Source organism: Danio rerio, chromosome 17 (genome assembly GCF_049306965.1).
Source record: "Danio rerio strain Tuebingen ecotype United States chromosome 17, GRCz12tu, whole genome shotgun sequence".
In the NCBI taxonomy this organism is placed as follows: Eukaryota; Metazoa; Chordata; class Actinopteri; order Cypriniformes; family Danionidae; genus Danio; species Danio rerio.
Window position 1 is genome coordinate 2,843,798 of NC_133192.1, and position 26,203 is coordinate 2,870,000.

The 26,203-nt window shown below is 37.2% G+C and overlaps 2 protein-coding genes across 9 annotated transcripts in view; both read right to left on the reverse strand.

Annotated features, from left to right (window-relative positions):
* Positions 1-7,933, reverse strand: part of xgb (x globin) — a 49,359-nt gene extending 41,426 nt beyond the window's left edge. For 2 of the 6 annotated variants that reach the window (XM_068214401.2, XM_073927209.1), the window contains exons 1-2: positions 7,645-7,712; positions 6,292-6,590 (exon numbers count right to left, since the gene is read on the reverse strand). In XM_068214401.2, coding sequence (XP_068070502.1) covers positions 6,292-6,461 — 170 coding nt within the window. In that variant the 5' untranslated portion in view covers positions 6,462-6,590; positions 7,645-7,712. Of the gene's footprint in view, positions 1-6,291; positions 6,591-7,644; positions 7,713-7,787 lie in introns of those variants that run through there. The other 4 variants (XM_073927211.1, XM_073927208.1, NM_001012261.2 and 1 more) reach the window with 4 other exon arrangements.
* A 918-nt stretch (positions 7,934-8,851) lies between these two features.
* Positions 8,852-26,203, reverse strand: part of LOC137488059 (uncharacterized) — a 17,940-nt gene continuing 588 nt past the window's right edge. Inside the window, exons 2-6 of one of the 3 annotated variants that reach the window (XM_073928004.1) lie at positions 24,311-24,598; positions 17,543-17,647; positions 13,001-14,360; positions 10,771-11,397; positions 8,852-9,913 (exon numbers count right to left, since the gene is read on the reverse strand). In XM_073928004.1, the coding sequence (XP_073784105.1) occupies positions 9,894-9,913; positions 10,771-11,397; positions 13,001-14,360; positions 17,543-17,647; positions 24,311-24,598 (2,400 nt within the window). In that variant the 3' untranslated portion in view covers positions 8,852-9,893. Of the gene's footprint in view, positions 9,914-10,452; positions 11,398-13,000; positions 14,361-17,542; positions 17,648-24,310; positions 24,599-26,203 lie in introns of those variants that run through there. The other 2 variants (XM_068214492.2, XM_068214493.2) reach the window with 2 other exon arrangements.

Here is a 26,203-nt window from a genome sequence, read left to right on the forward strand (position 1 = left end):
CCATCATTAACCAGAAATGAGCTCTGAACGGCTGCGCTTGTATTTGTAAACATTTGACTATATCACAAACTCTGAGGATGTATCAGTATTGTGAACAACTTCGATGAAAACATATAGAGATGTACATGATATATGTGTGTGTGCTGGCGCTCACGGACTGTTTCACGGGCACACGCAAAGCTTGAAGGTAAACAAACAATGGGTTATCATAAGCATCTTATCGATAATTATTCACACAGTTGGCATTAAGATGAACATATAAACGTTATCTGACTAACTTTTAGCAGCTGAATGTGTCTGGAAAAATATTCAAAGGCTTTTATTTTCATAAACTGCGCGGACATGAATGCGTCTGACTGTTCTGATTGGCTAAAGCAGACGTCTCACGTCAGCACGTTCTAGACGTGCACTCGCTCTTTCCGGCAATCTTCCTTCTGCCATTACCCACAGATGGGACCATCTCGTTGCAAAGAAACAAGCTCAGGGCTCCCATTGATTTAGCGTTACGGAAAGTTTTTGATGTTATAATATGTTATATTGTTTGAGCAATGTGTTAAAAAAGTTATTACTTTCTAATGTTATAATAGCACTGTAATGTTGGAGCAATGTTCTAATAAAGTTCTATATGAGTACACAGTGGATTCACCCCCCGGTCCGCAGTAAAATTGTCAAGCGTTGACCGGTCCGCAGTTAGAACCACTGATTTAAATCATTAGACATATTTGTTAACAAAAGTTTTAATAACTCATTTCTAATAACCCTGCTTAACCTGCCTTGATGACAGGACATTATATTTGACTAGATATTCTTCAAGATACAAGTATTCAGCTTAAAGTGACATTTAAAGACTTAACTATGTTGATTACATTCATTAGGCAAGTCATTGGACAACAGTGGTTTGTTCTGCAGCCAATCATAATAGATGATTTCTTAAGAAGGCTAATAATTTTGCCCTTAGCAGTTTTTACATTTTTTCTTTGGACTTGAATTCCAGGCAAACAAAAAAAAATTGGACTTTCGCCAGTCCAAAATAAGGACATTAAAAGAAATACCGTGAACAATTCCATGGTCTTTTAATCAGCACTGGGGGATTTTCACAGAAGGGCTGTGTATGTGAAGAGTTCAGATGCAAAAGCTGCTAAACGCCACTTCCGCCAAAAATGAGATAATGACATCTTAGAGCTTTAGGCACGTAGTACACCATCAACAAATTGACTTGCTTCTAATCATCTAAATCCCGGTGTCAGCGCATTCAGAAATAGCAGTTTGTTGGCAAAAACCACTAAACGCTAGGGCTGTGCAATTTATCGAAAATCCGATTTCGATTTTGGCTTCTAACGATTATGAAACCGCTAAACGCTAGGGCTGTGCAATTTATCGAAAATCCGATTTCGATTTTGGCTTCTAACGATTATGAAACCGCTAAACGCTAGGGCTGTGCAATTTATCGAAAAACCGATTTCGATTTTGGCTTCTAACGATTATGAAAAATCATTAATCGAGATAAACGATTATTGCATCATTTACCGCCCCCTTTCCAGTAGTACAAGTGTTGCTCTTAAAAGCGCGAAAGACTGCATGCTTCTGTGTGTATGTGAACTGCTAATCGTTTTGAATAATCATGATTACAAATATGACCAACATAATCGTGATTATGATTTTTACCAAAATCGAGCAGCCCTATTAAACGCCACCTGCCTTTGACAGCAAAACCCGCTATATCCTGAGAACCAATCAGAAGGCGCGAACCGAATCATGTTTTCAATGTAGCAGCGCTGATACGCCAGCTTTTATGAGGAGACTGTTTTATTCCGCTTTCGATTTTAAAAGACGGAGTTTGATGAACTGCATGAGCCTGTGCGACTGACAGTGAATGGCAAATGAAAACGTCCCTTACCTCAAAACTCAAAACACACTGTACAGTCGGAACTGTAGCATGCATTCATAACTTTTTTGTAGTAGCGGCGCTACTTTGAATGAGTCCGATTTACTATGCATTAAACAGCAACTGCGTTTCACGAAAGACAGAGTTAAGATGCCGTTCTTTTATCCCACGTGGATGCTGTGAGGATAAACAAGAGACCAAGATCAAAAAATGGTGAGAATGAATGAATGGCAGCTTCTAAAAGTGTCACAGAGGCATCCCCCTTTAGCCCATGCAGGCATACCTTGTGTTTTATTTGCTAATTTAAGCTATTTTTAAAGATAAATAAAATTTATAAAACTATACATTATTTTACTTCATAATACCTGTACGCCTGATGAGCTTTTTAATTAAACATGTTCACATGCATGTGTAAGTTGTCGTCACGTATAACGTGAGATGGACCTCTCCATGTTTACTTGCTGCCACTGCATCATTCATAAAAAGCAGAGCACGCAGGATTCAGCAGGTACATTCATAAGTTACTCCCAAAATACATGCAAGTGGCTGGTGAACTTAGAGAAGCGTAGATTCAACTTTATAGTTACTTTCACTATGTGTATCTGATATGAATAAAACACATGAGCAAATTACATTTGAATGGATTGTTAGACTTCCTTGTGTGTTTTACAAACTCTAAATGTCTTGTTTTACTAGTACTTGTGTGTATTTCGTATCCAAAACATAAATGAAGTATTAGGCGGTTAAAACTCTGCATAATTGTGATAATATGACATCAGTTGAGTTGGTTTTGTTTTCGGAAAAAAAAAAGAAGCACTTTTCCAACGGTCCCTTACTGAGAGCTCTGTTCAGCGTGACCTCTCTCTGCCTCAGCGCATATTGCGACTGCTTAAATGGAGCAATGCTCGTAATATCGAGCGAAAAAAAAAGAAAAAGACCGCTGTGGAACATAACCTGCTTTGTCTTTTTGTAGGAAACAGTTTAGCTCTTTTTAGGGTTAGAGGTTTTTAAGTTAATGCCGTCTACCACTGAATTTGTCAGGAATACCGAAAACAAAACCTGCTTAACCCCGCTGTCTTTCTCTGGCTCAGCGCAAGACACAACCAGCACCAGGGACTTTACGGTTCTCACTCCAAAACGGAACAAAAGTAGGATTCTGTAGTGAATCTTCCCCATCACCTCTGTCTTCTTGAAGCGCTGAACTCTTTCAGTGCACGAGAGACGAGAGGGCCCGTGTTTACTCCGCTCCGCGCTAGGGTTGTAACAATATATCGGTATGACGGTTTACCACGATTTGAACGTGCACGATTATCATACCATGAACAATTGCATATCAACGGTTTTAACCCTTAAAGACCGAGACAGCCGCCCGCGGCTAAAAATAAGTATTGCTCTTAAATGTTTAATAACTTTTGATCCGCTGATCCGATTCATACAATTCAAAGATTGGCATAAAGAAGAGAATCTCAGCTTTCCAGTGCTGTATCACATAACATTCGCGGACTTTCAGAGGCTCCGGAATCAGTGCGGTTACGTCATCAACATTTGACAACGCTGATTTGACAAAGAAACGCTCGTCACTGTGTCTCCGGACAAATCAGACATGATACATTGATGCATTGTCCCTCCTCCATGCCCAGATTGGTTCAAACTCGCTATATCACAACCAATAAGCATAGGTTTCGCTTTTGTTTGTGGACCAAGCTTTTTGAACAACACGGAATGAGAGATAGGCATACATTTATGCGCGGCTAAATAAAACGCAAAAAAAAAAAGTTTTGCATGAAATAATTCTCATACTAAGTACTTTTGCATGCACAGCAGCACAGAAACATGACAAAACAGTGACACAGCAAAGACGAACTGCTGCTCTTGCTGTTTTCAAAAGACGCAAATGAAGATGCAGCTGTTTGTCTGCATTGCAGACAACCATATCCAAATCCATATCGATAGACAACCATATCCATGCTGGCACATAAAACCTAAGGATGTTCCATATTGAATCTAGTTTCGTTATGTAACTATTTATAGTATAGTAAATATTTATATCTATTTTTTACTGAGGATTTGCACCATGTTTATTTGGACTTTATTTGGACTTTGACACATTATTTCTTATTTTTTTATTTGTTCATTGTAAGTGGTGTTGTTTATAGTAACTAAAAATATATTATTTGGAAAAAGTCAAATTTGCTTCACTGTTCTATTATTTTGTAACATTTGTAACATACCGTATACCGCGAAACCGTCAAACCGTGGTATTGTTTTAGACGATTATCATACCGTGAAAAATTCATACCGTTACAACCCTACTCCGCGCTGAGCTAGTGTTCTTTTTGTTAAATCAAACGTCTCCGTGTCGCGCAACACAACGAATCGATAATGAAATTTGTTGCCAACAGTTTTAGTAATCGATTTTTATCAATTTAATCGATTAGTTGTTGCAGTCCTAAAGAGATGCTTAACATTTTAAAACACACATTTATGTAAGTATTATTTAAATAAATACTACACAAAAATAATAATCATATAACAAATTAATCCCAGCTACCTATTTTTGTAAGTAACTTGCTCCAGTCTGACCTAAACTATTTTTGAGCCCCTATTGGCCAGTAACAATCAGCATGTTATTTTTTTTTCTTAACCTGGTAACAACAGGGCTCAAAATTGACTTTTTTTTACTTGGTAGCACCGGAGCTTCCAACTTTAAATATTTAGGAGCACCAGAAAAAATTTAGAAGCACCCACCGAAACTGAATGAGCACCGCTGCAACTTGTATATTAAGGGATTTATTGTATTTTTTTAAACAACATCAATCAGGACTAACAAAAACCAGAAACAACTACCTAACTAATGCTGAGATGATTTAATATTTGTGCAATAATTCCTAAATGAATGTCTAATAATTATAAAATATTAATGATGACGACGATGTCAATAATACTAACAATGAATTACAATTCTCAATGATCATTCTGCCTTGAATGTGAGTTATCTGCTATAAAAAGTCTGTTACTTTATGAAAAATAAAATTATGGTTTGCATCAAACACAAATGAAGCATTGCAGTAAGAAATATTTATTTTGTACTATTTTTGTATATGCATGTCAGTTTAATAAATAATATTTCTGCTACAAAACAAACGAAAGATTATAATAAACAGTCAATTTAAGGCTAAAAGCTGCAAAGCAGTCATCAGTAATTAAACAAAAAAATAATATACATCTCAAGAAAGAATGGACAAAAGAATGGAAGAAAAGTCTCACTTTTAAAAGTTTTGGTTTGGGTTCGTGTCGTTTTAATGCTCAGTCTCGTTATGCGCTGATTTACATTACAGTACAGCGAAAAGATGGCAACATGGCGGCAACATCAAACTATGAGGCTAAAAGAAAACGTCTGTTTCTAAAGTCTTGGAAGCAGACAATTACATGGGTACAAAATTAAGAAAAGAAAAAAAATGTCATCAGTTTGGCAAGCCGTTTTTATAAAAACAATTTAGAATTGCAATAAAATATCAGCACATTTTCCATACTGCTCTTTCGTTTGCATAAAATCTAGAATTTTGCTCATACATTTATTAACATTTTTAAAATGTTTAAATTCTAAATTCACAGCAATTATTTTGCAATATTATCGAAAATATATGGCTAAGAAATAGCTATTAACTTTTTTTTTGGTGGGGCCAGTGAAAACTTGGGCAGGGCAACTAAAAATCTCAACCACTGACCCGATTGGCGCAGTAGAAAAAAATCCTTAGCGTTGAACCCTGTATATTTAATGAAGCAATGGCATTTTTACAGTTTTTCAGATAATATTTTTTCTTCTGGAGAAAGTCTTGTTTCATTTTGGGTGGAAAAAAAAGTTTTTAAACCATTTAAAGGTTAAAGGTTAAATAATTACCCCCTTAAGCAATTATTTGACTGTCTACACAACAAGCCACTGTTATACACTATAATTAACCTAGTTAAGTCTTTTAATGTCACTTTAAGTTGAATTAGGATAAACAAATCAGTTATTAGAGAATAGTTGTTAAAATTAATAGTTTAGAAATTTGTTAAAACATCTGTTGAACAGACATTAGGACAAAATATTCAGGAGGTCTAATAATAGTTCTGTTTTCAACTATATGCAAACGGACAAAAATAAATAAACAAAAAGCATGCATTTAATTTAAAGCATATGTGTTGTGCACTCTCATAAAGGTAAACAAGCTGCTTTTCAGTAGATATACATTTGTACCAAAAGGGTCCACATTAATACCTTAAAGGTGCACATTTGCACCTAATTTTTTTATCCTACTGTTTAGATATTAATATGTACTTTAATATGAACAATATATAGCATTATTTCTGAGATTGTGAAAGCAGTTCAAATAGCGGTGAAGTGAGCTGAAACTGATGCTGACCTGACGAACATGATGATGCCCACTTTGGCGATGTCCTCCTGAATGAGCCTCCAGGACTCTTTGATGAGGCGGATGTGATTGGCGGTGAGTCCCGCCGGAGTCTCTTCCTCCCCGGCTCTGATCTCCGGGGCTCTCGCTGTCAGTCCGGAGCCCGAAATAGCGCAGCCCATCCTGAAACCAGCCCTGGTTAGTTTTCAATCAGCTGGTCGAGTTAAATAGTTTGATCGCGTCTCTAGTCGCTCTGCTTTTCCATGACTGACAGAATCAAACCTTCAGAGACACTCACAACCTGAAACCTGCTGGCGGAAAGGAGGAGCTCCGTGTCATATTCATGATCATAATCAATCATAATGCATAATGGATAAAACACACCGGTCCAAAGAAAAAAGTAGCGGATTTCACGTCATTAGCGAATAAATACAAAGAATAAAACATTAAATTACACAAACATGTATAGGATTTATTTAGAAAAAAAGGAGCTTCATTGTCACAATCGATACAACAGCTGCTCCAAAACAAAATGTAAAATCAATAAAAGGACTTCAATTCATTGCTGAATAATAAGAGCAATAAAAACACTAACTTATATAATCATATTTAATTTCTACTGAAAAAGATTCAGTTATAAAATGGAGCTCTTCTTCATTTTCATAATCATATTTGATACACTCCAAAAGAAAAACCACAATCATTTAAAGGATTTCAGGTAATTGCCAAATAATCACAATAAATAAGACATTAACTTATATAAACATATATATTTTGTGCTGAATAAGATTCCTTTAAAGTCACTTTAGAGTAAATTATAGTGTTTTAACCATATTAAAGTGCTTGAATTTATCTGTTGTGGTGATTCTATTTGCTACTTACACAACTATGTAACCAAATGACCCAAATATAGTTTTCTACAGGTATATAATCTTACTACAGCACACCAGCTTACTGTAGGGAAACCTAAAGCAAATTAGAGTGCTAATTAGTTAATCAGTTCATTATGGCCAATACTAACATTGGAGCATTTATTAAAGTGTATCAGCTATGTTTCAAAACACATTAGCATCTTTAAATGACTAATAAATAACATTTTATATAGATGGATGACACTTCTAACACGTAAAATATAATATACACAGCTTGTTTGAGTGAAATGTTTTAGGTTACACAGTAAAACTTCAAAAGCATTTAGGCCTACATCATTTAATTGACTATGTTATGATGTCAATCAGGCGCGGTTCAATCTCTCAAAGATATCGTTTAAACGAATGCCATCAAATCCATTTGTGTAGCTTTGGATGAAATAAAATGATTTGTTGTTTAAAAATGATTTTGTAAAACGAAACAGGGCGAACAAACCTGAATTTCACCGAAGAAATGCCGCCGTGCAGCGACGCTGAGGTAAATAAAAAAAGCCCGCGCTTTCTGATAGTGGGGGAGGGGCGCGTTTGTTTTGACCTTGAAAGGAACTATTTTTGTTCGGAAATAACACAATGAATTACCCAGGGAGTACATTCTGATCCCAACGATCCGTCCTTAGTCGGTAAGAAAATAATAGCTCTTCATATTGGGGCTAATTTCCAGCTGATGCATAAATCCAAAATAAATATCCAGCTGCGGAGTACCTGTAACCTGTAACCAGTAACCTGCGCGAGAAAAGTAGATCCGGCTTTTCTGTTTCCTGGTTCTAAAGTCGAGTCCTGATTGTTAGTTCACTCCTTTACAGTTATTTACAAAATGTAATGCATGCAAAGCACAAGAAGATCATGTATAAAATCCATTTGCACAGTGATTAAACATTTGCACAATGATTAAAAAGTATTTACCTGTAAACATCAAAACTGTATGCTGCACTTACCACAACAACTATTATGTAAATGTATGGAAATCAGAAGTTGGTTTAGGATATTTAATATTTATAAAGCATTATTTTATACACTTTAAACATCTACGACAAATCACAAGTTGTTTATCACGATTGTATGCATTTCGTGTGAAATTCAGTGTATGAAGTCATAATATCAGTATAGGCATACTCATCAAATATGCTATTTGACAGGCTTTATCAAATTATGATCATTATTAGTTCATAATTAGATCTTTTAAGCTTTTAAACACTTGATGGACTCTATTATCAATGCTTTGGAATCAACTTCCAGCCCTAAAAAAGCACCAGTGTGTTTTAAAAATTCATCTTTATTTGAAATATGATAAGTGTGATTCTTGAAATCAAAATTATTGTTTATATTTAGGTCAAAATGTAGTAAAACAATGAAGTATACGGTGCTAAATGTGCTGACTTGACAATGTATTTGCCATATTCACAATAATACAGTATATATACACATACAAAAGGTAATCTATATCCAGATCGTATGAACGCTGCATTTCTTCTCCTTTCATGAAGTCATTAATCATATGAACATTATGTGGCCTTGTATGTCCTACAGGAACAACCCATTAAAAAAATGCAGAAACTAATTAAACAGCAATACGGCCTCAAGTCAAAGCAAAATCATGTTCAGATTTCATGAAACAGGAAATAAAAAGACATGTGAAATACTGATTATAGTGCCAAAGCTTCTTTTAATGTAGTACAACAGAAAAATAGGAAATAAACATTTGTACAAACAAATCGCAAAGGCATTGTGCGTAATATTTACACCAGCTGAAATAAATAAATATGCAAGATAACAGTGACATTATGCCCGGAAATACATCCCAATAATACCAACCAAAAACAAAGCTAGCTTATAATATCTCCCATTATTTACCCAAACGCAGTGCGGAAGACACGTTCTGTGACTGTGCATTAATATGGTGCTCAAATGCCTTTTTGTCCATTAGTTTCAATGACCTCAGTGTTAAATTTGGAGAATATTCTAATTTTAATTCTGGGATGAGTGGAATCAAATCTGACCTTTCAACAACCAGTAACTGGCAACCGTAAAACGGACTGAATGCATGGTCAAACAAGAGCAGCATTTTGATTTCAACCCCATCCAGTCAAACTGAACACTATTTAACCATTTTTAATTGTCCGCACACAGCTAAAAACAGTCCAGATTGAAAACTACACCAGCCTTCGCCGTTGTTTATCATTCATCAGGCTTAATCTGATTATAATTTCCAGTTTTTTCCTCATTAGTGCGGAATGACGTCTTTATGAGATTACCCTCTTTCCTCTGGTCAGAGCTTGAACACAAACAGTGAAGAGACATCGAAATAACTCATGCACTATGACTAGCAGATCGCATGTAATATCGCAGTGCTTTTGCAAGCTAACTGCAAGCTTAGGTGCATTTGTGGTGTGCACTGAATGATTTACATGGCCTTCCTCAAAATAACAAAGAAAAACAATGCATCTAAGCACTTTTTAAAAATAATACAATAGCTAGCTACTTTAACAAATGCTTACATCTCATTGAAATATGTACAAAAATAATGCATGGAAATTTGAATGTACATATATTTACAAATGCATAGTTTATAAATATATATTGAGGTCCTCATGTGTCCCTTTTAATGTGTGTGATATCTGCTGATAATTCCCGATTGGAGGTTATGATATCTTCCAAAAACATAAAGGTTGAGCAGTCCAATGCTTCTCACATACAGTGGTCAACGCCTGATTTAGACAAAAAAGAAAATGCAATGTAAGGGTTAGTTCCCCCAAAAAATTAAAGTCTGCTATTAATATTAATACTCTCATGTTGTTTCGAACTCCTGAGACCTTCGTTCATCTTCATAACACTAATTAAGATATTTTAGATGAAATCCTGGAGCTCTCTCTTGCTCCAGAGAAGCTCAAAGTCCAGAAAAAGAACCAAAAACATTGTCAAAACTGTCTATTTGACTTCATATGTAATTATACGAAGCTCCAAGAACACTTTTGTGCACCAAAAAACCTGTAAAAACTTTAGTTCACTTATATCTTTTCTTTCGCATCAGGTGAGCATGTATTTATTACTGGAAAATAAAGTATCGCCGTTAGAATCAGCAATGCAACACGCAAGTGTTATATGTCCTTTATTCATGGACCTGACGAGGAGAGCGTTAACGAACAAGGTAATTTTTACTTTCCTTCTTAGAGCTTCATACGATTACAGTTGAAGTCACAAAGAATATTTCGACAATGTTTCCTTTTCTAGACTTCTTCTGAACATCTCTGGAACCTTGCAGCCTATGGACAATCAGGGAGCTCCTGATTTTATCGAAAGTATCTCAATTTGCGTCCAAAATATAAACAAATGTCTTATGGGAGTGGAATGACATGACATTGAGTAATTAATAACAGAATTCTCAATTTTAGATGAACTAGCCCTTTACATTGAGTGTTTACTGTAAAAACATTGCATTATTGCAAGTCTCACATGTAAGAACTCAAGTTCTGGAATTTATCCCGCAGGTTTTTAACCAAACTATGCTGACTGTGTTCTGCTTGCTCAAACAAAAACGACGGATGACCGTCATCTATCCACTCACCAAAGTGTTGCTCTTTACTGTTCACCATTTCATCCTGTGAAACAGCATCTAATCTTGATCTCTGATTCTCATTATATTCCTCCCCTCCCGTTGCCCTTTCAACTAAAATCAGGTTGTTTTTAGCAGAAGGGATGTCTTCCGGTTGCTCAAATGCGTCTGGCATCCCCACACCAAAGTCTACAGCATTAACTCTACACAATGAAGGCAAACCTTTACCTTCAAGGGTCTTGTTGGAGCATGTAGAATCTGTGGATGTAGTTTTTTGTACTGTCAAATTACAGAAATGGGATGAACATGACAATGAACGTGATGCTGCAGACTTTTCCAATCCACTGTCCTGAAATCTTTCTGGGAAAGAAGTACTGCGACCCATTGGGAAGAAGCGAGAGGATGCGGACACGCCATCATGCCTATGGTTGTTATATTTGGAGCACAACTCCTTGACATCAGGCCAGTGAAAGGTCTCGGTTTGTACTGGACTTTGTGGTCTCTGGGGGTAAAATCTGCAAATGTACGGCAATTGAGGACTTCCAGGAGAACAGAGGCTGGAAGATGAACTAGTACTCTTAGAGTCTGTGATATTGTCCTGGTCATTCAAGGTCAGCAACAGTGTCCTGTCAGGCATACCTATGCACAAAACAGCAGAGGTTATAGAGTAGGTCAGTTTTCAGAATGTAGTACAATTATCTGTGCATTAAGATGCAGCAAAAGCCTAAAATCATTAGCCATAAAAGTGTAATAGCTAACCCTGCCTCCATGGCAGTACACAGGGGAGGAGAAGAGAGGAAATTGTGTGATTAACTGCAAGGTGCTTCATTGCACTTTTCAATGGTCATTAACTCCCATTAGTAAAATAAGTAAGATAATATCTGCTAGAAACTTTTGGGCAAGTGTGTTAGAGCTATGTTATCCCCCCAGGAGCAGGAATGGACAGTAGAATTTACAGAAAATTCTCAAATCCAATTATTTCTAAATGGAATGATTGGTTGCAAGAACATGGACAAGTTACTCAAGTGTTTGAGGAGTTACTCAAGAGTTAGGGTAATCATCTAGTGCAGGGGTGGCCAACCCTGTTCCTGGAGAGCCACCTTCCTGCAGATTGCAGTTGCAACCCATATCAAACACACCTGCCTGTAGTTATCACGTGGTGTTCAGGTCCTAATTAATTGGTTCAGGTGTGTTTCATATGGGTAGCAACTGAAATCTGCAGGAAGGTGGCTCTCCAGGAACAGGGTTGGCCACCCCTGATCTAGTGGGTAAGTCCCTCAAGCCTAATTAAAAGTCTGAATTGGCAACCAAAAGGTTGAGGATAGCCTCACATGAGCTATACCCAGGGCCGGAGCAAGCTGAACCCCTATGCCCTATGCGCGGATATAACCGAGGACGCGCGGGTGTCGCAGACCTCTATTCTGCCGCCCAATGCGCGGATATAACTGAGGACACGCGGGTGCTGATGGAGGTGTCGCTGATGCGGCCCTCTCTATTCTTGCGTCTATGCGCGAATATATCTGAGGACGTGGGTGGTAAGGGAGGTGCCGCGGACATGACTCAGGACGCGGGTGGTAAAGGAGTTTTCGCAGATGCCGCCCTCTCTATACTGCCGCCTTAGGCTCTGGCTATACCTATGGGCAAGACAATTACCCACAGACTAGGGAATTACCCCTCAAGTTAAAGTGTGTATAAGAAAGAACCAATTGGTCAAAAAATTTCAGGTTTAGCTTGAATCTTGTCTTAAGTGTCTACTAAGGCAGAGGTTCTCAAAGTGGGGGTCGGGACCCCCCCGAGGGGTCGCGGAACAATGAAGGGGGGTCGCCTGGTGATTTTCAAAAATCAATAAATTTTTATGAAACCTTAAGACTTACTATATTTTATCAATAACCTACTGAAGAGAAAAAAATAGTTGTTTATAGTTACTATAAACTAAATAGTTACTATAGTAGCTTATAGTTACTAGATCTATTGGATTGCGACTTCTCGGGTAATTACATTATACTAAAGACAGAGCAATACTGTCAGATGCAGCAGATTTTGTAACACCAGGTTAAACTTTCTAGCCCATTTACAACACTGACATACATAAAAAAACTAAGAATAGACTTGGGTCTATTGGTTTCTGTATTTATAACCACCAACTCAGAGAAAATTGGGGGTCACGAGTCACTGGCATTGTCATTTTGGGGGTCGCGGGCTGAAAAGTTTGGGAACCCCTGTACTAAGGCACTACACCCACCTTTCTCTTTTTCCAGAGGTTTCTCCTCTATGACCGATGACAAACTCTTAGGCATAAAATGGCTCTCCGAGATCTTGGCTCTCTGCTTTACCATCGGTCTGCTGTTTTTGATTCGCTGACTGTATTGCCTGGCCAGTTGGAATACTTTATTTTTCATCTTCTCCATATCTTGAAAGATAAGGTCATCCTCACTGGCAGCCCGTAAAGAGATCATTCTTGGCAGGGGAGGGTGGTTCACCCTGTGGCGCTCTTGAGACTTGTATTCCTCATTTTCTTGAGGAATCTTGGGGATGGGGGACGAGGTAGAACTTTCATCAGACTCCTCCAAGATTATTAACGGTTCCCCGAGTCCACTATCTCTAGTTTCTTCTTTCTTCTCTTGAACAGGTATAGATATTTGGGAGTCATCTAATCCCCTACGTTCTTCTGAAGGCCCAATAATCTCCACTTCCATATCTTGCCACACCCTAACCATGTTTGAGGCCGGCTGGAATTGCTCAGTCCTTTCAGACTCTTTGCCACTTGTTGGAACCACAAAGTCAGAGTTGTCCTTTGCTTTCTTGTCACTATCCGACCCAGGTAGATTAAAGACGGACCATAAAGTAGGCCTTGAAGACCCCCTTCTTTGCAATGGCAAATCTTCATCCACAAAACCATTCAGCTGTTGGCTAAGATTTCGGACTAGACCAGGAGGGATGTACGAAAGACTCTCTCTTCGTTTAATAGCAAAGTTGGCGTCCAGGTGCTCTGCATGCTCATAGTAGTGTTTAATCTTATGTATAAGCAATCTGTCCTTTTTGGAAAGGGTGTCTTGCTTTTTTGGATAACTTTGGTCTGTTTTGGAAGGATTGTCAGGAATGCTGGGTTCTTGAGTCAATTGTGAAAACTCTTGGGATTTAGGATTATTTTCAGGATGCTCAAAGATTCTTCTACTTTCGGATTGAGAAGATGGACAATGCAAGTCAAGCAACTCTTCGACTCCTAAACTACTTTTTCGAGACAGGCTATTGGAATGTTGTTCTGAGATATTTCTTGGCTTGTCCAGCATGTACGAACACAAGTTGCTATCAACTACTGCAGTGTTTTCTTCTACCTCAATCTTCCTTACATCGTTTGATGGAGTCTCTACTTTCTTTTCTTGCATTTCTAGTCTAGCTTTGGATGAGAAATCAACCATGTTCCTCATATTATCTCCATTTTTTTGTCCTCCATTACTTAGGTCTACAATCTCTGCTTCAGTGTGGCATCCTGCCATTACTGTTCCACACATTTCTGCATAATTATCGGATTGGTCCATGTCTGTGTCCTCTGGCTCACTGAGAAGAGAGAAGACCTTTGATGAACTGTGCTCCCTTGTTGCCTACAAAGTGGACAGAGTGAAGAGAGTCATTGCTACAGGAAGCTATGAGGAGGAAAAGATGGGAGGATATGAGGATAATTAAATCATCAACATTTCCCTTGTGGCTAACTGGTCAGGACGAAGCAACATGTATAATTTTGAGAGACAGCAGCTATTAGTATTTAAAGCCCTTGTGTATTACGGTTTCTACACGTTTCACCAAGTCTAATTTTTGAAATTGTAAGACATTTACATTTTGTAAAAATTAAGACATATTAACATTTTAGACCTTTTTAAGACAATTGTGAATGAAATTTCAGAGCTACACAGGGCTAAAGGCTAAATATTGTTTTCTAATAACCCAGTTAGGCCAGTGTTAAAGATTTTTTCTTTCCCAATCTAAAAAAAAAAAAAAAAGCCATATATTTAAATATTTTAGCCATATAAAGGCATAGGTAATTGGAGAAAATAATTGGAATAATAAGAAACCTTAAGACAAATCTTAATTAAACCATATTGGTAACCAGATTTAATAAACACAACTTTAATAGGATGACTTTATGACTACTTGAGTAGCTTTAAGTGGACAATTAAAGAAAATTATAACCTATTTACAATGATTTAAGACCTAAAACACAATATTTCAGTGAATTTCCGACTTTTTAAGGACTCAAATTCAACCTAGCTATTGGCTTTTTAAATGTCCAGATATTCTCACAGCTAATTTGTTTTCATTCATCATTTATATATGTATATACTAAACTATGTATATAGTTATATATGTATATACTGTATATACTCAACAGTGGTTTACTGTTACCCAACACTGTACGCCTTTTACATATATAGCATTGCTTTAAAGTATATAGCATAGCACTACACAGATTTAAAGCAATACTTAACAGTATTATTTGCTATCTCTTGTCAACACTACTGCAATGCACTTTATGCTGGAATTAGCCTACGATCTGCGGACCAACTACTTTCTCAAATGATTTTTTCAGCTTAAAATAATAACCTTTATTTAACCAGGTAAGTCAATTGAGAACCAGTTCTCATATACAACGACGATCTGACCAAGAGGCAACATAAAAAGCAGATACAAAGCAGCAGGGACACAATACAATAACAATCTCAGAGATACAGATAATAAAATAGAAAACCAAGGACAAATAAAAACAAGCACAGTGATCTTGTACTATTAACTGGATTGAGTCTATAAAGGATGATAGTGGAATAATAGTGTTGAGCTTTAAGGTCTGCTGCAGATGATCCCAGTCATGATTCCAGAGTAGCGACCAAATGAAGTGCGAACTTTAGGTGTGCAAATATAAATAAAACTACTAGAGCACAGATTTCCACATGTTTTCTGAATGTCGACTGTAAATATAGTGTAGTTTTCCCAATAAGATTTTTATAAATGAACAGAAAGCAATGAACTTGTCGACGTGATTAAAGAGAAGGCCAATTTAATAAAGAATACAGTTGACAGTGATGAGTATTAAATGGTGCACCAGTAACAAAACCAATTGCTGCATGGTAAATAACATCCAGTTTATGAAGGAGAGTTTCTGAAGCTGATCTGTAAATTAAATTAAAATAACAACTAATGTTCAAATGTCTGATAAATGTTATTGAGTGTACAAATATAATTATTCTGCTAAATATACAGTTGACGTCAGAATTATTAGTCACCCCTATACATTTATTATTTTTTTTAATATTTCCCAAATGATGTTTAACAGATCAAGGAAATTTTCACAGTATGTCTGATAATGTTTTTTCTACTGGAGAAAGTCTTATTTGTTTTATTTCGGCTAGAATAAAAGCAGTTTTTAATTTTTTAAACACCATTTTAAGGTCAATATTATTAGTCCCTTTAAGCTATATTTTTCTGATAATCTACAGAATAAACCATCATTATACAATAACTTGCCTAATTAACCTAATTAATCTAGTTAAGCCTTTAAATGTCACTTTAAGTTGTATAGAAGTGTCTTGAAGAATATCTAGTCTAATATTATTTACTGGCATCATGACAAAGAGAAAATAAATCAGTTATTAGTGATGAGTTATTAAAACTATTATGTTTAGAAATGTGTTGAAAAAATCTGCTCTCCGTTGGACAGAACTTGGGGAAAAAACAAACAGGGGGCTTAATAATTCAGGGGGCTAATAATTCTGACTTTAACTGTATATGGCTTTGCTTCTCTGAACTGATGTATAATGAACTGTTGAATGTACAGTATTTAAGGCAAGCATATTATAAGTAGCAGTAATTAAACCACCTAAAATTAAAAGTAATTCCTTATTTTACTTTTTCAGCAGAAAATGCCAATTATAGTAGCTAATTACACCAAAAACTGGCTGTATAACATGGATGAGTCCAACAATGGTGAAGGTTTTTACTTGGGTGAGAATTCTTTTTAGCAATTTGGTGCTTTATTGACAGATTATATAGACGAGATTAAAATATAATAATAATAATAATAATTCCTTACATTTATATAGCGCTTTTCTGGGCACTCAAAGTGCTTTACACATTGGGGGGGATCTCCTCATCCACCAGCAGTGTGCAGCATCCACCTGAATGACGTGACGGCAGCCATTTTGCGCCAGACCGCACACCACACACCAGCTGATTGGTGGAGAGGAGACTGATTAAGCCAATTATGATATGGGGAGGGTTAGGAGGCCATGACGGACAGAGGCCAGTGGGCAAATTTGATCAGGATGCCGGGGTTAAACCCCTACTCTTTTTCGAAGGACATCCTGGGATTTTTAACGACCACAGAGAGTCGGGACCTCGGTTTAACGTCTCACCTGAAAGACGGCGCTCACTGAGCAGTATAGAGTCCCCGTCACTATACTGGGGCATTAGAACTCACACACAGACCGCAGGTTGGGCGCCCCCTGCTGGCCTCACTAACACCACTTCCAACAGCAACCTAGCTTTCCCATGTGGTCTCCCATCCAGGTACTGACCGGGCGCAGCCCTGCTTAGCTTCAGTGGGCGACCATGTGAGAGTTGCAGAGAGCTAGCTGCCGGCAGATATTGGATACTAAACTATCTGTAAATATTACTCAATACCTTTCTATATGACTGCAGATCATTTAATCTGATCTGATGAAGCTCACAAACACTTAAATGTTCAATTTGATGACAGCCAAAGCAGAACATTACTCATAATATAAGACGTTACCTGTCCGAAGACAATCAGTGATTCTTCGCTGTTGTCTTCATGCTTTTCTTCAGGTGTTTTTCCACTCTTATTCATTGACCAGTTCTCCCAACAACCTTCTCTATCCTTTAAGGACACAGTACAGAAAATTACAGCTGATCAGCAGACGTTACAGTTCTACACAATTGTCATTTATTCTAGGCGCACTTCAGCAATGTTTCAACCTTTCACAAACATTTGCAATTCATTTAAAAGCATCCATGCACTTCAATGTCTTTCCACAGACAACTGACCTTCAGAAATTGCTTTTGTGTGTCATCAAACAAAGCACAATAAAACGGGAACCTTTGTTTCATTTAATTACAGAAGGCAAGCCATCCGACCTCCACCCCCAAAATTTGACAGTTAAATTTCCTTTTGAAGTCGAACTTCAATCAGAAAACACTTTGAGACAGCCGACGTCCCGTATCATTATGCATTAGGTGTTAATACACCCGTAACGTGCTGTAAATTCCAAAATCATGTCAACAATGCACTGTACAGCATCGTTTTGCAATATAACGCTAACATAACCTGCCATTATTATTGAATGCTTTGAGTTGTTAAAACTTTTAACAATAACAATATTATGATCTCTAATAAAGCACGTCTATAAATTGAGTTTATGATTATTTTAAATATTTGTTTATGTCACAGATTTTTTATATTTGTCACAACTAATGGCGAAAAAACTATTTTAAAGGTGCTGTATGTCCGTTTTTGACAGTTGTAAAGCATAAAAATACCATCATATGTTTGCTGATATTTAAGAAACATGTTCACTGAGCATGTTTCTTAAATTATGGTATTGTTAGGCTTTAGAAGAGTCAAAAACTCACACACAGCACCTTTAATATATTGTATAACTACTAAAATAAAAGAGCAAAACACAGAACTGTGACCCTGGACCACAAAACCAGTCATAAGTTTAATTTTTTGAAAACTGAGATTTACACCTCAGCAGAAAACTAAATAAATGTGCTTTTTTATTGATGTGTGGTTTATATTTGGCTGAGATGCAACTATTAGAAAATCTGCAATCTGAGGGATCAAAAATCTAAATATTGAGAAAAAAAAATCACCTTTACAGCTCTTAACAATGCTTACTACCAATCTACTACTACAAAAATGAGTCGTATATTCATAAAAGAAAAATATGATCATAAACAAATAGTCTGATTCATTAGACTATTGGGCTGATAAACGCTTAAAGAGCCCATATTATGGGTTTTTGAAAATTCCCCTCCATGTAGTGTGTAACACAGCTCTAAGTGAAGTGAAGTATCCAGCTAAGGCTTAAATCTGTAAGTGTACAGTGTTTAAAACTGTTGATTCATCTATAAAAGAGTCGACTCATAGTGCTTCAAACGAGTCGCCTTGATAACGAGTCATTAGGTGTTTCGCCATGACGTACGAACGAAACCGAGTTATTCACGTGCACACGCAAACCCGGGAGATTTCAAACATGAGGCCCCGCCCTCTGACGCAGAAACCCAGACACACACACACCCACAAACATGCCGGTCGATTGAAGTCACACTGCAGATGGATATTATATCGAGTCTCTACCCAAAGATGTAACCCCAGCATTATAGCCAAGCAGTAGAAAACTTCCTGACACTACATGCTACAAAGAATACTTCATCTGCGTTTGTTACAGGAAGGATCAGTAAAGAGTAACTTGTCAGGATGGGTTTCTTCCTCCATTTCTCAAGTGTAAGTATGTGCGATTAAAGTTGCCTCGTTTACTCTAGCTTGCAAATGTATTTAGTTGTGATTTGTTACTTGTAACCGCGTGTACTGTATCAGGTTAACTCGCTTTATTCTCATATCGCGTACAAAATCACGTTAAAAACGCGACGCGTGCTGCTTTGTTTACGGAGCTCCGTGGAGGAGGGTAGTGTGTGTATGCGCGCGATGTCGTCTGGAGGTGGTTGTGTGTGTTTGTGTGTGTATGCGCGCGTGTTGTCGTCCGGTGGAGGGTTAAGTGTTTGTGTGTGTGCACGTGCGCAAGGACGAGGGCAATATGTGTGTGTGTGTGTAAAAAGAGCAGAGTGAGACAAGCTAGGAGATCTCCTCAACAGTTTTTAGAGTTTTTGCTCACTAAAATAGTCAGTCGTCTGTATTTTATAGTCCATCGTCTCTATTTACATTCCTCCACTGGCAGCTAAACTCCACGCCTTACACTATCGAGCGAGTATGCACTGTGACTACTTTTATAATGTTGATTAGCTGCTGGGCATTTCACTCTGTCTTGCGCTGAAGGCAGTCAGTATCGACTAATCGCAACAGACTGTCATCGGTCTAATCAGCGCAGATTAGCTTGGCGCTAAGCAGGGGTTTGGGAACAAATGAATCACTGGACGATTCATACGGGAGTCGCTGGAATAATTAGGTAAAAATAAATGCAGATTATAAGACCATGAAAGTGTTTTTTGACCTTACATGCATATTACACTGCTGTTGGAGACCCTTACAACCAAGATATGATCCTATTTCATGTATAATATGGGCTCTCACTTCTATACCCCTCACTGCACACCATCAATATGTAGCATGCACTGCACTTTAACCAATCCATACTTAAAACAACACTGCCTACAAATATGTGTTTCGTAATTCGACTTGATCATCGCTTAATGATTTCCGGCATGAAAGAAAAATCGATTTCCTGATTTTTGCATTTGCATTCTTTTGCATTTCTTGATTCTTGAAAATGTATTTGACCCAATGCATTTTTGGTTTTAACCAGAAATATATATCTGTGCAATTTAAGACTGGTTTTGTGCTCCAGGGTCACGTTTCAGCATTATTAATGGCCAAGCATGCAGACAGGTCAGATTTCAGCCCATGCAGAAATTCATGCACTGTTGCATCAGAAGAAAATGCAGATGAAATGTAAATAAAAGCAGAAATCAGTCTCAGCGTGTAGAAATGTGAGAGTTATAGATCAGGGCCTGTATTCACAAAACATTTGATCTCAGCACTTAGTAAACGTTCTTCTAAACAGTTTTAGCTCAGAGTTTTCTCTTAAAGCTGTTCATGAGGACAAGGCCTGCACAATACATCACAAGATTATAGTTATCACTATAATAGTTTATACAACAGTTCTGTCTGGTTCTCGAATCTGATTGGCTGATAGCCGTGTGATATTCTGCAATATCAGCACTCATACAGCCTCTTTACTCCTTTGTATTACTCTGCCCACATAGAGTGACAGCAGATCCATATTGCAGCTGTTGGACAACATAATGTACTTAAGAGGCTTTTTTAGGCGAGAATGTAGTTTAGATTGCAACTATGCAGTTCATTTATAAGGATAGTGCCGGTTTTAAATATTTATAATTTCTGAGAGACAACGCGTAGGCGGCCATCAGCCTTTCAAACTGACGTTCCGCCACAAGATGGCGACAGAGACCGCATAGTAAGTCCATAGGGGAGAAAAACTCAGCATACATTTCAAACCACAGCTGATCAAATCATTATATAACAGATACGTGACTTTCTAAGTCGATCTCTCTGTTTTAGGGTCTCCACCAATCAGCTGGTGTGTGGTGTGCGGTCTGGTGCAAAATGGCTGCTGTCGCATCATTCAGGTGGTTGCTCACACTGGTGGTGGATGGGAAGATTCCCCCCAATGTGTAAAGCGCTGTCTAGAAAAGCGCTATATAAATGTAAGGAAATATTATTTTAATTATTATTACTATTTTTGTGATTTCCTGATTGCAGCAAAGAAATACTGGAAAATCTCTGTAGAGTGATGGCAGACTACAGTCTACCGTTCAGACTTATAGGGCCCTATCATACACCCGGCGCAATGTGGTGCAAGGCACAGCGCAAGAGTGGTTTTGAGGCGTTGCGCTACGCTGTTTAAATAGCAAATGCATTAGCGCTCATATGTGCGCCCATAGGCGTTCTGGTGTAAAAAGGAAGGCGTTCTGAGGCGCGTTGCTATTTCGAGAAACTACTGTATAATAGATTTTTCATTAGACCAAAACAAACCCGGTCTAAACTCCAGCGCAGAGTTGTGCCTCGCTTACACACTGCTTAATACGCACAAAAGAGCAATAGGCAAACATCTTTACATTTGAAAAAATGTAAATATTAAGGATTTATATAGGATATAATAAGAATAGATATAGAATATAAATATAAAGGATTAAAATATTACAAAACATAATATTTTCTAGCCTACATAAATATGAAAAATCACTGCTTTTATGTCTTCTTCATCTCGGGAGGCTTTTTCAGTTCATTCATAACAATTTGCTTTTGTATAATGTTATTATTATTAGCAGTATTATTTATTATATCCATATTTATATTTGCTTTATTAAAAACAGGCTTGGATTTGCCCACCTGTCAGGTTTTAGACCATATGGGGCACAGCATGTGTTTTAGGATATATCTCAGGTTTTTGAGCACATTTTGTTATTATTGTTCATTTATTAGTTTGCTGGAAATTAGAACTGAATTTAGAAATAGTTTTGAAACGAATATTTGCACTTAACAAACAAAAGTATTTATTTACAGACTAATTGATGTCTGTGCGTAAAGGTTTCCCTATCCAAGAGCCAAAGTGAAAGTGATCCATTATCTCTCATTCTCACGCAGTAGATGCTCTGTTTAACAGTTTTCTGTTAAAAAACTATCAACTGTGAACTGTTTGCTTGTGAAATGCTCATTTTTTCCACTTAGACTTACTTTGCATCCTGTAAATAGTGAATGCGCTCTTGGCGCGACGCAGCTAGGTCTTAAAGGGAATGGGAGATGAGACTCTAATTGGTTTATTCTCAAAACACACCTATAACTCATTAAGAAAATAAACTCAATCCTTTTAGACCATGCGCCACGGCGCAAAGCAGATTTTCCCGTACTTAAATTAGCAAAAATGCGTTCTGACACGCCCTGAAAGCATTTGCGCCCTGCGTTTTGCGCTCTGCGCATGGACCGTCAAAATAGAGCCCATAATCTTAAAATGTGAGCAAAATCAGCTGTCTTGTCATCACTTTAGACATTACGCTAGAGAATCATTTAAACACTAGCTCTAAAGTGACGTTGGTGAATGAGTAACGGTTTCTGCTGTTCTGACGTCAGCTGCAGATGTTAATGAACGGTGGTAGAAAGTAGTTCCTCATACAAAAGAATTTGAGACTCTCCGTGCTTGATTTCCTTTTTTATATACACGATTATGCCATCGAACTGTTGTATAAATGCAATATCCCACCTCGCGACAAACGAGATATTTGATTCGAGGAGCTGCTCTAAGCGTGTATTTTTCATGCAATGTTTGATACCGCACGGCGAATGAGAGAAAAAAACCCTCCGCATTTCCCGGAAACTTAGATGCACACGGCAGGTAGCGTCAGAAAGCCGCGTGTGTTATTCCGGTCACAAAATGCGGTGAAAACCCTACACGAGGTTAAAGTTTGGTTGTGGTGCTAACATGTTTACACTCGGTGCAATAGTTAACTTAGTTCGATACGAACAAACTGAATAAACAAAGAGCACTGGTCGCTCACTCACCAAATCTGTAGAGACAGGACAATCACCAGCAACTAGAGCCGCGTCTTTATTAAGAGGAGACTACAAGCGAATCCGGATCTCAGCGTTTGCAGATGAGAACAGCTCTCAGGTAAACAATAATCCTCCTTAGACACGTAAGTTATTGTTGTCGAGCGTCGCGTACACTGTTAATCCACACGTGACTCTGAGCTCTCACAGAGAGAAAATGAAAACAAAACTTCACTGCAGCAAACTATAAAAGCAACACTTCACGCTTGTTTTGCCAACACAACGTGGCGTCTCTGCCGTCTAAACACGGTGACAGTAATGAATATTAATGAAGTTGCACAATAGAGCGCGCTGATTGGTTTGAACCAAGCTTTACTCATGCATTAATGCAGCACACTGTAAGACGTAATAAGACACACTCTGACACAGACGTCCAGTCTGCACGCTGGAATACACGCTATTATCTCATGACCGTGACGCAGCTTCAAAAATTCGTTTCAAACCAGAAGTACGAATTTGCTTGAAATAACGCAAAAACAACCAATTTACACTTTTTAGTGAAATATAGGTGTCCTAATAGTGTTTTTAGCAGTGTGGGACACATACACAACTGTCAACAGCTCAACACATGTGTTCTGGTGTTTCGTGACCCTTTAAGCTTCATAAAAAGCCTCGCGGGCCGCCACAAAACTGATTGCGGGCAGCAGATGGCCTGCAGGCCATAGTTTGGACACCCCTACCTTAGCCCTACGCCTTTAAGCTAAAGAGAATTGGGACACCCTTACCCCTTGGTATGAATACGCAAAATGAGGGGTAGGGGTAAAAGGAAGGGCTAAGGGGTAGAATTGGGATTGGGCCTAAGGCACTCGGCCTGCAGCCTTCAAGCCAGCGAACACCTCCCACCAGTGCATGGTTCAGGATCTGTAGAGCTGCGCATCGATGGATTTGCTCTTCAGTGTTTGAATTGAATTTAATATAAAGAGTGGCTTAAAACGGTCGTAATATGACAATAATATTGTTTAATGCAATATATTCTGATGCAATTTATCCTACAACAAAACACAGATATCATGACAGGCCTGAAGTGTGTTGCTTGATTTGAATTAAAGATTAATCATGATTAATCGCATCAAAAATAAAGTGTGTGCTGTAAATTCTCCCAAATCTGCTTTACTTCTTCGGATGTTTTGTGAATACGGCACCTGCGGAAATAAGCGCTCAGTGGCTGAATCTCACCGTTGTGACGTGATCAGAAAGCAAAGCCTTGGCTCTATAGCGCCAGCAGGAGATAGCGGCCATTACGGAACTGGCAAAATCTGCTACCTGCTCATTTCCCATCAGCCCCTGCTCTTCATTTCCCATCAGCCCCTGCTCTCCAGTCTCATCTCGGACCGCTTTGACTTCATCCAGAGAACCTGAGCTCGAGTCGTGTCCGTTTTCAGCCTGGTCTGGGTTTGAGTTGTCAGCATGAAGTGCAGAAAGATGCTGTTTATCGGCTAGCAGAGCTCCTTCACTGTCTGCATGCTGAACACAACACCACAGTAGATTTCATTATGTTGGAGAATATACATCTCAGAGGATTAAACAGACAGAAAAATGCACACTTAAGATGATTTTCTGGATGTGTTGCGATTAAGAATTTTAAGATAATAAAAAATAATTATAATAAATGTTTTTGAGTCTCTTCTGCTCGGCAAAGTTGGATTTATTTGATTAAAAAATGGTAAAATAGAGCAATATTATTGCTATTTAAACTAGTGCTTTTCTATTTTAATCTCTTTTAAATTCTAATTTATTTTAGTGATGTAAAGCTGAATTTTCTGCATTATTTCTCCAGTGTTCAGACTTTCAAAACTCGTCTGAATGCATGTGTTGTAATAAACTACTGTGAAAAATTGTGGAATAATTAAAATAATTGTAAAACTGTTTTGAGTCTCTTCTGCTCGGCAAAAGTTGCATTTATTTGATTTAAAAAGGGATAAAACTATTCAATATTATTGCTATTTACAATAGTGGTTTGCTAAGTGAATATATTTTAAAATGTCATTTATTTCTGTGATGTAAAGCTGAATTTTCTGCATCATTTCTCCAGTGTTTCAGACTTTAAATAAATTTGTCTGAATTAATGTTTTGTGATTAATAACTGTGTAATATTTTGGAATCATGAAAATAATAATTACAATTAAAAGAGTCTCTTCTGCTCACCAAAGTTGCATTCATTTGAATTGAGAAAGGCTTAAATAGTGAAATATTATTGCTATTTACAATAGTGGTTATCTATTTAAATATATATATATATATAAAGTCTCATTTATTTTAGTGACGTAAAGCTGAACTTTAAGCATCATTTCTCCAGTGTTTCAGACTTTAAAAGCTCGTCTGAATTAATGTGTTGCAATTAACTATCGTGCAAAGTTTTGGAATAATTACAAGAATTTTTTCATGTTTTTGAGTCTCTTCTGCTCACCAAAGTTGCATTTATTTAATTTAAAAATGAGCAAATAGTGAAATATTATTGCTATTTACAAGAGTGATTTCTGTTTAAATATATTTAAAGAGTATTTTATTTTAGTGATGTAAAGCTGAACTTTAAGCATCATTTCTCCAGTGTTCAGACTTTAAAAACTCGTCTGAATTGTTGTGTTGTATTAAACTACTGTGCAAAATTGTGGAATAATTAAAATAATTGTAAAAATGTTTTTAGTCTCTTCTGCTCAGCAAAGTTGCATTTATTTGATTTTTACAAAAAAAAAAAAAGATAAAATAGTGAAATATTATTGCTATTTACAATAGTGGTTTTCTATGTGAAAATATTTTAAAATGTCATTTATTTCTATGCTGTAAAGCTGAATTTATTGCATCATTTCTCCAGTGTTTCAGACTTTAAGCATCGGTATGTCGGAATTAATGTTTTGTGATTAATAACAGTGTAATATTTTTTAATCATAAAAATAATAATTACAATTATTATTGAGATACTAAGATAAGAGAGTGTCTTCTGCTCACCAAAGCTGCATTCATTTGATTTGAGAAAGGATTAAATAGTGCAATATTATTGCTATTTAAAATAGTGGTTTTCTGTTTAAATATATATATAAAGTGTCGTTTATTTTAGTGATGTAAAGCTGA